This window comes from Populus trichocarpa, chromosome 12 (assembly GCF_000002775.5).
Source record: "Populus trichocarpa isolate Nisqually-1 chromosome 12, P.trichocarpa_v4.1, whole genome shotgun sequence".
NCBI lineage: Eukaryota > Viridiplantae > Streptophyta > Magnoliopsida > Malpighiales > Salicaceae > Populus > Populus trichocarpa.
This window is the reverse complement of record NC_037296.2, coordinates 6036576-6050545: the sequence shown is the minus strand read 5'-3', so window position 1 is coordinate 6050545 and position 13970 is coordinate 6036576. Positions and strand designations below refer to the sequence as shown.

The 13970-nt window shown below is 34.2% G+C and overlaps 1 protein-coding gene across 1 annotated transcript; it reads right to left on the bottom strand.

The window, feature by feature from the left end:
- Nucleotides 1-460: 460 nt before the first annotated feature.
- On the bottom strand, nucleotides 461-8933 carry LOC7484706 (DNA mismatch repair protein MSH2). The gene is made up of 13 exons (XM_002317895.4): nucleotides 8688-8933; nucleotides 8561-8610; nucleotides 8361-8393; nucleotides 6624-7697; nucleotides 5392-5946; nucleotides 5209-5319; nucleotides 5025-5114; nucleotides 4857-4928; nucleotides 4479-4589; nucleotides 2976-3102; nucleotides 2231-2433; nucleotides 1510-1662; nucleotides 461-950 (listed from the first exon to the last, which is right to left on the bottom strand). Exons 1-13 carry the CDS (start codon nucleotides 8740-8742, stop codon nucleotides 750-752), a joined length of 2835 nt encoding a protein of 944 aa, XP_002317931.1. The 5' UTR covers nucleotides 8743-8933; the 3' UTR covers nucleotides 461-749.
- Between the last annotated feature and the right edge of the window lie 5037 nt (nucleotides 8934-13970).

Here is a 13970-nt window from a genome sequence, read left to right as displayed (position 1 = left end):
TGCAATCAGCTCAGGCACAAACCCCTCCTCGCTTCATTTCCAGACATTAAATCAGAAAAAACGATGCATTTTGTGGCACAAATCTCCGTAGCTGATTGCAAGAAGTACGAGCAATGATTCAATGGCCATAAAAGTTTTGCCATAATTTCTATCAATGAAAGAAATTGGGACAAGGATGAATCAGTTTAGGAATTCTCCCACACAAGTATGATTTTAAACTAATGGGTCATTCAGAAAAGCTTGATGCCGTTGGCAAGGTCATGGTAATGGTAACATAAAACACGTTTTGAAGACAAAAGAGATAAACAATCACCTCTTAAGGAGTGAGAAAAGCACTTCAGCCAAAAAAAAAAGGGGTGGGGAAGGGGAAGCTCAGATTTTAATCCTACATGAGAAAAACTACTCAAAAGCTATATTGTTTGAGGCAATGCATAAACTTGGTTGGATTGCTAAATGCAGATGAAAGAAATCGTTTTCCATTTTTCTTAGAATAGCTCATATATTATATACGTAAATAAAAGAAATTGGTTTGAGCCCCAACAAGGATAAATTACACAAGCTCAGATACAAGAGACCAATCCCCTACATGACCTAAAATTGATCTGAGCCCCAACAAGATTTTAAGAGACCACTCATCCAGCCAAGAAATGATTACAAAACCCAATACCTGCGTCAAGCATAATGTTCAAATATTGTACTCGTTGAGACTTTGCAATGTCTAATTCAAATATTGCTCCATCCAAGGACAACTAGAAGAATTGCTGGAGCCAATGGCAATTCACTGCATCTTTCTCCAAGTCATCTTTCAGTTTGCCTATCTGTAGCAGAGCCTGCTTCAAGTCCATTGTGTCTAATGGCAAATCAGAGAAGTCCTTCAGAAACCGGTGAGCCCGAGCTGCACCTTTTGACATATCATCCATATTGCACTCTCTCTTTCGTTTGGATCCGACCTACAAATCATAAATGAATAAGTCAATATTCCAACCTAATAGAATGCTTTGTGATAGTATGGTATCATTTTAACAAGTTCAGTTCGCGTGAAAACTTTGCTATCAGAAACAGAAAAATGTTTCGAGAATGCTATACAGCATGAAAGTTTTGTGACTGCCAAAGAGTGACATGATGTTCCCCTCAAGACTGGCTCAAACACTGGAGATTACTAACGGGAAATCTATACTCCATAGTGCTATCTCAGTCAATCAACTTGAATTCGAAGTTGTTTTTCACACTACAGTAGTGGAGCATCAAGCCAAAGGTCTTGATACTCTAGCATGTAAACTCTGGATGGCTTGCTTAGTAAGAAGGAGAAGTCAAACCAGAGTGGCACATCCCTTCAAATGTTGACACTAACTGAAACGTCAAGGCTTGTATAACATTGGCCTACATACCACTGTATCAATCTAAGGCTTATCAACAGAAATGATCAGAAAGCTCATATAACTAGAAGGCTATACAGATGGCATAGAGCCAATGCTGAGCTAGAAGCTTTTGGATTCATTAAAGACAAACCTCTTCTCTAGCATCATCTGAAATGATTGCAGTAGGTGAGAAATCTTCCAATTCAGCTGCCTTTTCTCGGGCAAGGGTGACAACACTTTCAGGAAAGTTTGCAAATTCTGCAACATGAATACCAAAACTTTGATCACAAGCCCCTGGCTCAACCTGGAATTCAAGGTTGTAAGGTCATTAGTGTAAGCATTTTAAACTTATTTTTGCTAACCCAGTCACTCAAAAGCAGAAGAATCGCATCTAGTCAGAAACTAATCCTAAAATTGCTAGTCCAACAATGATATATGCCCCATTATTAAGAATAATGATTGAAGACTGTTGTTTCTGTGTCAAATAGAACTCATATCATAATAGAAAATACAAAACCCAAAAAAATTAAATAAAATAAAAATTGAAGTTCCTCATTTCTTTCCTTTTTCTCCACTTGTTTTTTCATTATGTAAGCAAAGCTTGCTAAACGACAAAGAGAGTAATTGAAAGGAGCGAGGCAAAGGAAAACTCTAAAACCCTCTCCCTCAAAGGTCTTTTCTCCTTCACGTCATTTATAGTCCTATTACTCTTACACTAATCCAATCAGTTAATTACAAAGATCAAAGGTAAGGCAGAAACAACAGCTACAAAATTATGATATAAGCTAGTCTTTGAAAAAATAAAAAAACAAAAGGCATACAATCAAGCACCTGTAATTCTAAGTGCTTAGGCCATGCCTCAATGCATTTACCTTGTACAGCATGGTCAACTTGTGATTTGATGAGTCGATGTGTGCACTGACATGATAGTTTGCAACACCAACAATTTGCTTCGCATGTGGCTCCTGGTCAGGTTTTTGATGAGCTAATGCAGTCAGTTCGTGAAAGTGGGTTGCAAATAAAGTAGGTGCTTTTAACTCTCGAACCAGGTGTTCACATATGGCCCATGCCAAGCCTGGGAAACAGAACAAAACATGATAAACAAAATTATGTTTATCTATGAGGTTTAACCAAACCAACAATAAATTCCAATATGGATCAAACAATAAAGCTACTTCATCACTTCCAACCAAAGGTGAAAAGAGGCTCTAAGCAATGTTTAAAAGCAGAAAACTCCACAGTCAAAACTACAAATAAATGAAGAAAAGTAGTTTCCCCGAACTCATCAAGAAAAAGGAGAGCAGACACGGTTAATTTTCAGAAACTCTCAAACCCCAAAGAAGTCTAATTGGATGCTTGTAACTTCAATAGGAGAACAATTCTTTAAACCATACTGATTTAAGTAAGGAGAGCAGACATAGTTCATGCCTTTCAAATAACAGGAATGAAAAGGGAAAAAAAAGATAGAAAATTTCATAACATCCATTTAACAGTTTTAAAAAACTTTAACTGATACTTTTTTAGGTTAGATGATTTTAGAGAGCTTCAACCACAACTTCAAATAAAAAACCCATAAAAACCAACTATCCCGAGGCTCTGGAAATTGTTGAAACCTACCAAATCCATCATAAGTTGATGTCCCGCGGCCTAACTCATCAATGATTATCAATGACCTATCTGTAGCTCCTTTAAGGATTGAAGCAGTTTCAAGCATTTCTTGCATAAAAGTAGAAACTCCACGCATCTAAAAGAAAGGAAACAGATGCATAAACTTCAATAGCAAGGAAACATGTAACATCCATCCTTTCATTGTAAGCAAGTAATATAATCTACTTTACAGAAACAAAACAGTCAAACAGTCGAGTAGTGAATGTGATACTCAAGACACAGCACCATACAGAAGTGAGATCTAATTGGAGCTAATTACAGGGGACACCAAGTAATCACTAAAATATGTTGTTCAGTTTCAAACTCTCTGGACACATTTTACAGGTAAAAAAAAAAAGCAAACAGCACAAAAACTAATCAGGTAAATTTTACAGGCATAAATCAAATTGGTCCATGCTTGTCACATGGTTAAACTACTTTAAGTGTACTAGCAAATATACTAGTAGAAGTTTCCTGATACTATCAGCATATGACAACAGAATGACTTTTTTTTGGAATTAAGTCGTTATCAACTACATCTATTATCTGACAGGCATTTTGTAGCATGTTTTGATTAGGTCCAAAGATTTTATATATCTTGAAGTCTAAGCTGCTAAAATAATCCAATATCTAATGGTATTACAAATACTTTACATGTTCAAATTAATGACTAATGCCAGAAAAAAAGATCTAAAGAGTAAGAGGGTTTAGCTCAAGTTTTTCAACTAGTCTAGGATGAATATAGATTTAGTTGGATGAGGGGATGAGAATCAAATTAGTGGCTCAATAAAAATATTGAACTAAGACAGTTTTATACCAAACATATTTCAAATTGAATTTTTTGCTGTCGATGCATTAATAGACTGCTATTTGAGATTGAAATCTTATTTTTTACATCCTCAGAAGCACAAAAGGAAAGCAGATCTATTTGCTCTGTACCTTAGCATTTGGATGTAAATGGTATCAACAATTCAGGTATTTATTTTTTTCTGCTCTTCCTGTGATGCACTCTAATTTATTTCTACAGGTAGTTAAAACTCAATGCAACACATACATCATGCTACAGCTGATGTTTCCAATTGTATCTCGTTATCAAACATTTCCCTATCAAAACACACAAACATATTACATTTTAAAATAGCAGAGCAGGGTAAAGCAGCTAGATTTAATCTTGTGCATTGATACAACATAACATAGGTTCACAGCTACATCCTGCAAAGGTGACCTTTCCTAAGGCATAATAGGATGAGTACATGAGCATTTCAACAGCAGACATGAAGCGTGTAGGAACTTTGAAATTGGTGATTATTGAGCATAGAACTTTACAATCCTGGAGTAAAAATCAAGATAATAAATATGCAGAAAAGAGCAAAAGGGGATTAGAAAGCAAAAGCAGATAACTTCCAAATTCGTTGCATCTATGACATTCATTTTCAAGAGTTTGAACTTTAAAAGGCTATTTCACTGACTCACTTGACAATCACCAGCACCCACACGTGCAAAAATGCAATCACGTACAGAAATGGTAGCCTTGTCACAGGGAATGAAAGAACCAACTTGGGCCATGAGAATATTCACACCTATCTGCAAATGAAACCAAAATATACAGATATAGCAATCCTGGAAAATTGTCGATTAACTTGATAGATTGAAGATCTTGTGAAACAAGAAATTGAGAGGGACTTCGGTGTCTCCCATTGATGAACATCAACTCAATTTGTGTTGAGTCAAATGCATTGACAGACTGAAATATCAATAAGATCTAAAAATTCTAGAGGTGAGAGTGAAATAATGAAAGACAAAATAAGTAACGAATAGAGGCATCAAACCAAATCATAAAAACATCCATACTTGCCGAATAAATGTGGATTTCCCACCCATATTAGGCCCTGTGATTATTTGGAACCAACTCTTTCCCCTGACCTGATTCATGGAAAGATAACAAAGAAACATTAATGGGGCACTTGGATATTGGAAGTCCAGAAGGAGCATGCTCTCCTTCATCAATTGAATACTCACAAGTTTACAATCATTTGGAATAAAATTCACCCAATCCTGAGCTTCCACACATGGATGTCTACTCCCTTCTAATATAATATCTCCCACATCCTATAACAGCAAAGAGGGTAAATATCATACCACAAAGCTTTTCCAAAACAAGAAGATAGATTAAAGGAAGGAAGTGAATGAAGCAAATAATTACAGATGGAGTGATGTCAGGCCTTGTGTATGGAGTAGGACAACTAGAAGCCAAATCAGCAAAACTAAGTAAGACATCCATTTCAGAAAGCAAGCCAGATAATTTCTCAAACACCTGCAGCATAGAACTTGCATTAATCAAGAATAAGAGCTCTGTCGAAGTCAGTACATGATAAAGGATGAATACCTCAGAGAAAGTTGCTGTAATTTGAACCACTCGACTGACAAGCTCCTTCTGACGACTCTTATAGTTCTCAACTATCTTTTGGTACTGGTCACCTAATTTTTTAAGTTTCGTGTTTGTGAATTTTACCCCATCCTTACGAGTTTCAAGGACAATAAACTGGGTGGTCAGCTTTTTCCGTATTTTTGGCTCTTCCTTCTTTGTAATTCGGAAGACATGACCGTATTGCGTTCCCTTATCTAACTTCAATCCCTTATCTAGAGGAAGGTCAAGATCGGAAGCAGTTTGTTTATGCAAATTGTGTATCTGGTGCTCCAATGACTCCTGTTCAGCTTTTAGTGCACCTAAGGCAGCTTCATAACCAGGTGAAATCATGTATTCCCCATTGTCAAGTTGATCTAGGTCAACAGCAGTTTCCACAAGAGCAATGAACTTATTCAAGTGGTTATCATCAGTCCACACCTCAAGGGACTCCAAATACTTTTCCTTGATAAGGGATGAAAATTGGCCATCATATCGTTCCAGAGCACCTTTAATGTATGGCAGTCTTATGATGGACTGCATCCCAAAAATGTATCAAGTTAAAAAGAAAAACAGAGGCACAATAACTGAGAGATTAAAATACAATTATTGTATAAAAATAGCGTAGAACACAGTGCATGTGATAATTAATTAGTTAAAAAAAGCAACATGAATAATTATTTAAAGGATAGTATGAACTTCGCAGCATGGACACTACTACATAGCATAGAAGAAAAGAGCAAAAAAAGCCGAGAAAGAAAGAAAACAAACAAAAAGTACAACTGCAGATGACACCAGCAAGTTCTTTTCTGAAGATTGATCAGCATTTCAGTTCCATAACAGGTTGCAACTCCACTCTACAAGTTCTATGTAACACTAGGCCACCTTCGATACTACTTCTCCGTAGCATCAAGGGAAAGAGAGTGCTAAAAAAAGGAAGAATACAAACACTAGCGAGCTTTTCAGCTGAAAACAACCTACACTTTCCATACCAGGAGCTACTCTACTCTAAAAGTACCATATAATTCTCCTCAACCAAAGATGGAGAGTGAGAATAAGCAGAAATAGGCATGAAATATTAACCAGCTTGGTAGAAAATGGAGAAGAGTCGCCGTTTTAACTGATTGTCTAGTCAAATAATCAATAACCCGACCATCCTACATCAAGCACATGCATTAAGGAATGAGTACAGGAAACAGAAAATTGAATTTCACCTGATAAAGTTTCACAATATGGTGCAAGCCAGCTCTTCCTTTCTCAACAATGTGCATCAGTCGTTCAATATCTGAGATTCTTTTCAGATGCTGTCTTAGATCTTGGCGAAGCCCGGTATCGTCCACAAATGCCTGCACCAAATCTAGCCTGGAGTTGATTGCATCTACTTCCAATAAAGGCTGTTTTAGCCACATATGAAGCAATCTTTTTCCCATTCCAGCTGTACAAGTTCTATTCATGAGACCAAATAAACTAAAATTTTTGTTTGCATCAGTTTTGCTTTCAAGGACATTCAGTGCCCTCGTGGCAGCAGAATCAAGTCTCATGTAGCTGTCAAGATTGTACTTTCTAATTCTATAATTACCATAATTGCTCTCGTCTGCAAGTAATTCTGCATAGGACAATAATGCTCCCAAAGCACCAGGTGCAAATTCAAAACCAGAAACTAGATCTCGGACTGGTTCAAGGGGACCTTTGACAAGCCTACCAAGATCCTGCACCAAATCTCTTGTTTTGAATTCATTTTTCTTTCTCTCAGTTAACATCACACCGCATTTGGTCAAAACATCATGCAGAGTTCTACAGTCATTGGACTTGCCACTCTCCATGGGCAAAAGGCATTCCTTGCAACTGAGGGCAACTAAAGCTGACTCCACATTTGTAAAGTGGCTATCATCTAGAAATTCAGCCAGCCCAAGAACTCTTTTTGTTAAATCAACATAACTCAACCCAACAGTGCACCCTTTTTCACGGAAGTTTAACAAGAGTGCAACAACCACAGGAGAATCCTGCATGTCATTGTTTGCAAACAAAACATCTTCAAAACTGCCAAGATTTCCAGGAGTCCCACTTTTCACTAGTTTCCAATTGGATCCACTCCCTTCATAGAGCTCAAGAGTATGGTCTGTTCTCTCCAAAAGAAGATCCCGGGCAATTGTTTCAAACATGTTCTTACTAATGCTCACACTAGAAAGACCATTAGATCCACTCCCCAACTGGCGCAAAGCAGTCGTAGTGTGGTAGTATGTCTTTGCAATGAAGGTCGCATTTTCAGCATGAACTGTATAATAGTCCTGCATATCTAAACAAGATTAATAACAAAGTTGACAATTGTTAAGACAAACAAAGAAACCAAAATGAAATACTTATAAATTCTACTTATGAAGAACAATAGCTGGTAATTTGTGAGATCATAGTCATCACAATAACCAAAAAAAAAACATGCATGTTATAAGAAAAGGGGTAGCATTTACAGAAAACCTTATAATTCTGGCTTGCATTTTAATAATCTATACATGTGTGTATCTGAGCTAGTTTGAAATAGCATCCTTACTTAGGAAACAAACTTCTTCGGAGATGCCACCAGTGGTGGACATCAAGATCATTTCTAACACAGGCATATTGTTTTCCTTGTGAATGACTTGGTGTTGAAATATTGATGGCAAAACAAAATTGAATAGGTAATAGAATGCAAGAAACAACAAAGATAAATTTCCTATAAAAGCAGTATCGTCATTGGATTGTAAGAATACTGAATTCCTCAAAAGGAAACAGTGTTCATTGATCCCTTTAAAGTATTCCCTAAATCATACTACTAATTCCGTACTAAAACAGTAAAGTTTCACAATTAAAGATGAAAATCCAACACTTAATGCCAAATGGAGATGAACTCATTCCACATCAGATCAAGATAGAAATAATTCAGTTGTTCAATAAGAGGCCAAACATGAACTGACCCGCCTATCAAAGACCCGAACCGCCCTAGGGTCCTGCAACATCAAACGCAAAAACGAAACACGCCCAAATAAAATAAGTAATTCATAAATAAATTCAAAACACTAAAACAAAACTATAAATAAATAACCCAGAACTCAAAATTATTTTCTTTAAGAAATGCTTGATTTTCCAAGCAATTAAGAGATTAATTAGGACTTACATGGGGTAGGGTTTTGAAGAAAGAGAGAAACCCTTGAGCCTGCTTAGCATCTGATACAAAAATTTCAAGAAATCAAATCATTTCTCAGCCCCGCAAAAAAAAAAAACGAAAACATTGATTATTTTACCTAGCTTGAGCTCAGGGAGCTTGTTCTGTTCTTCAAAATTTTTATTTTCACCCATTTGATTATCAAAAAATTAGGGTTTCGTTGTTGGGGTTTCTAAAAGCTCAAGAAACTGAAGTGTGGCCTTATATAATCTGGTGTTGTAATGGCGGGAGAGGAAGGGGCAAACTGGCGGGCTTTTGTGGGCGCGTATAAATCACGCTCGGAATTGGCTCTAATTTTGTTTCGTCTTCCAAACATTAATTAACAAGAACCTTAAAAGCGTGGGAAAACACGGTTTCATAAACACACAACATTTAAGATTAGATTGAAACATTGTTTTTTTTTAATTGATTTTTTAAAAAATTTATCTTTACACATTGATTAAGGATTAGATTTTGATAGTTTGTTTAAGTTTATATTAATAAACAAAAGTTTTACTTTTACAAAAAAACTGAGAATAAAAAGACCAGAATTGAGAATAGGGACGGAGCTAGGTGCATTTTACAGGGAATATCAAAATTAATATAATAATATATATTATTAAAAATTTATTTATTTAAATTAAAAAATATTAAATAATAAAAAAATTTAAAATGTTTTGTAGGGGCCCGGGTCCTGCTTGCCCTCCCCTGGTTTCGCCGCTGGCGGCAAAAATAATGGTTTTCCCTTTTGTTATTATTTTTACGGTGCTTGTCTTTTTTTTCGGTTCTATAATTTTTGTTTGTTGGTTCTTGTTGTTGAATTTTTTTTTTTAATTTTATACTATATTGTATTGATTGAAAATTAATTTGATAATTTAATATTATAATTTATTTTATAAAGTTATTGTGGTGTTAAAAAAATCATGATATTGAATTAATGCTTAATTTTAAAAAAATTATGTTTGATTGAAATTAAAAAATTTAAAATTAATAATGAGGAAAAACTTGAGATTTTTTAACATTGTCCATTCAATGCTTTTTCTACCAAAATGGCATGTAGGATTTGCCAACTTTATTTTTATCCTTTTAACACCAACGTTTTATATTTTAATCTAAAACTTTATATTATTTATATATCATTTCTTGAGTTTGAGAAAGATAATCACTAGAAAAAGAACAAAGAAAAAAAAAGTCATCAATTAATTATATTTCAGTAATAAAAAATACTAATTTTGATATCGATGTCTTCTATTTAGTAAAGAAAATTCTATTGAGGTGATTTCAAACCTTGATCTTACTTGAAATAGTAGATTGAGACTAATAAAGATTTTTGAATTCGGTTTAATTTTTTATTTTTAAAGGGTTTTGTGCCAATTTAATATCACAAATAGGTTTTATTGAGGTGTTTGGGTTTTTTTAGTTCGAAAAGTTGGAGATCTAACTTTCCAGTTAGTTGAATTAGTGAAAAACAACACATTATTTATTTATTTAAAAAAAAATAGATGGATAAAATTTGAAAAAAAAACAAAAAACATATATGCATGCACCACGGGCCTTAATTTCTTTTTATATATATATAGATTTTTCACAACACAGTGTAGTAGTAATTATCACGAGAGTAGTCGACTGAACTAGACAAAAAAAAAAAAAACAATGCAATTTTGTTAATTTTCTTATAAAATAAAATAAAATTTGAGTGGATAAAATTTTTAAAAAGGGAAAGGCCCATACGTACAGGCCTTTCCTTTTATAAATAGATGATAAAAAATTAGAGTTTTTCTTGACTTGAACTAAGTTTTTTAAAAAATTGGTTCAACCGCAATTCAGTATGAGCAATATTAATCTAATAGTCGAAAATAAGGCATCATTTTGTTAACAATAATTATTGGTCTCCACGAACTTCTGGTAAAAAATGGTAGCCCACGAATTGAATGTTTTTCCAACTAAACCAGGAAGCAACCTAGCTAGTTTAGTTGGAAAAAAAGAGACTCAGTAACATTCGTATCATCTCCATAGCAAGAACTTTTTTCTTCTTTTTTTTCCAACTTTGTTTATAAGATATCTCAGTTTCGAACGATCTAATGTTATAATAACCATTTAATGCACCTGTTTGATGTCTATGGAGTAGTTGTCTAGGTGCTTTGCCAGCCCGAGCTCCTATTTTTTGACAGCCAGCGTCACTAGAACTTGCAGTCTAAAAGAGAGGTGGATGAAAGAAGTAACGTGTTTTGTAAAGAGTTATCATTTTCTAGTTGATTAGATTTAAAAAAAAACCGAAATGCAATCTTAAGAATAGCTTAACCGGTAAGGTTTTGAGTTTAATCTTTAATAATTACGAATTTGAATTCCTTCGGTGCCACTAAAAATCACTACTACAAAATGGAGTAATTAGCAACGGACTATTCCGTTGCAAATAATACTATAATCCGTTGCTAAAACAATTTAGCAACGAAATCAGCAACAACAAAAATCGGATGCAGATTTGTCGTTGCTGATTTTTTAGCAACGGATTTATCCGTTGCTGATTTGGCAGCAACGGATAAATCCGTTGCTAGTTTTGTGAATCAGCAACGGATTCTCCGTTGCTGATTCATGCGTCAGTTGCAATCACCAACGGAGAATCCGTTGGTGATTGCATTTGTTTTTATTAAATTAATTTTTATTTATTTATTAAAATGACTTTTAATTAATTTATTTAATTATTTATAGATATTGTAAAAGTTGTAGAATATATATAACCACCATAAATTAATTAATATTAAAAATAATTCTATCATTAATAAAAAAACAAAATAAAAATAATATTCATATTATAAAAATTTAGTTAAACTTGCATTAATACATTTAAGTTCAAATACACTAAAAAAAAAAACAACAAAAGATACAATCATGGTGCTGGTTGCGAAGACGAACCATGATATTGTGGATCGACATGAGATTGATCAGGATATAAAGGCCGAGGTGTAGGTCGAAAAATTGGTTGAGATGTGGGACCCATAGGTGTCATTATCTGAGGAGTCATAGGTGGCGGTATTGATGGAGTCAAAGGTGGTGGCATACCTTGATCAATATTTGATGTCCCACCATGGTATCCAAGATTGTTCACAAGATATTCTTTCATGGAATCCATCTGCCGTTTCATTTCATAAATAAAATCATCTTTTTTCTTTATCTCCTCTTCTTTATCCTTTATCTCCTTTTGCAATGCTCGATACGATGAACTGGGATATGATGACTCCACCGAGTAGGAATGTGATGAAGAGCTTGTACTAACTTTTGATTTTGGCATACGAGGTGCACCATATACCCTACCCTTTGTAACTCCTCCTGAAGCCACACACCAAGCTGCTCCATCAAATGAAGGATGATTTTCCCGATCAGTTCCATACTTTGAAATCATCTCCATTTTATAATTTTCCTACAAATAAAATACATGCAACAATAAATTAATTTGAATGTTGAATAATACTTAAGTTATATTAAGAAATAATCAAATAAAAATACATACAACCACTTTTTTAGACTTGTTGTCGACGAAGCTACCAGATTGCTTAGTACTTTGATGCAAAGCTGAAAAGACATCATCCCATGGAGGTTCTTTTCCACCAACTTCCTCTTGCTTTCAAGATTAATAAATATTATAAAAGATAAATATACAAATTTTAATTTATTATCTTAAGCATAAAAAAAAAAAATCCTTACCATGTTAGCTCGATATGATGCAAATGACACTGTTCCTCCAGAATGAGTGCTTATTTTGCCATCTGTTTTGGTTAATCGATTCCTCCTAGCAGATTCAGATCTCCTTTGAAATTCAGGGGTGGACCAAAACATCTTTGATCATTTGATTTCAGTCATCATTGTTTATCCAGGCAGGACCTTTATCAAGACAATCTATAATATTTGTAGTGTTTTCTTTTGACATGGCTTTCTTGCGAGCTCGTGTCAATTGTTGATTCAAAGCTATCCTAGCCTTATCTTCCCAAATATTACGAACAATCGACTCATCTTCCTCAGGAAAGGAATATTTTTTCTACCAAATAATATATATACCAAGTAAAAAGAGTGCACAAAATTTCAAATTATATAAATAATTAATCATATTGTGTTATCTTGTTCAGAATTTGCAAGATGATGTAATAACTAAAGAAATTAAATGATATTAAAGAGTAAACAAGAAATAAGAACAAATTATAACACAAATCAGTCATAACTATTCAGTTGATAATTTTCATAATTCTACATTAAAGTGATCAAAATTGAAAAGAATATTATGGCAATTAGTGTTGGTTCTTACCTTAAACTCTTTAAAGAGTTCATCCCTGCACATTGGATCTACTTTTTCCCAAGAGTGCCATGCTCCCTTAAAATTGGACCTCAAAATATCTCCGATTGCACGGCCACACGATGCGTTATTGAACCTGAAAATATATAATAACAAACTTATATTAAACAAATAATTACACAATAATAAGTAATTTTTTTTCATACTTTAAAATATAACCTTAATAAGTTAGTTATTAAAAGTTTGAACTTACTCTGTTGTTCCATACAAACAAAGCCCTTTTTTTCTTGTTATTGGATCTATTGGCGTGTCAAAACCCTTCCTTTTAACACTTTGATCATAATTGTATGGAGAAGATGTTGAACCGTGATATGATGGAACACCTTCTTGATCCTCATCACATACACCTCTCTCATTACTACCGTCTCCCTCATCTTCATTTCTAATGTTCACATCATCATCATTACCATCAACTCTCCCATAACTCCCATATAAATTATGTCCTCCATAAACAAGTTGGTTATCTCGAGAGAAACCTCCTTGAGTTTGAAGCAAATCTTGAAAACGAAAGCCCTCACAATATTGATATGCATCAACCCTCCCATAATCATGTTGAGGAGGATGTGTACTCCCCAAAGTAGGTATATAATACTCATTTGCGTTCTGATACACAGGTTGATGAAATGTGGATCCTTTGTTATTATGCCTTGATGTAGTTTGAAATGACTTGGATGAAGTGGATTTGTCACTCCTTGATGTGGACCTGTCACTCCTAGAATCTAATATGGATCCTCGTCGAGGCATGCTAAAAACCAGAAAAAATAACTAACATTTAATATGAATATATACAACATAACAATAAATTAGCTCATAGTTAAACTATCAGGAACAAAAAATTCACAGATATTTTCCCAAGACTGCCATAACTAGAATGAAAACAAACTGTTAAATCTCATTTTTTTCCCAATTCATTACAAACAATATATAGTTTATGATGTTCAAAATCAGTATGAATTGTCCACTTAATAGTCATCACTCCGAAAAATATTATACTTCAAATAAAATAATTACTGTAACAAAACCAAATATATAAATAAC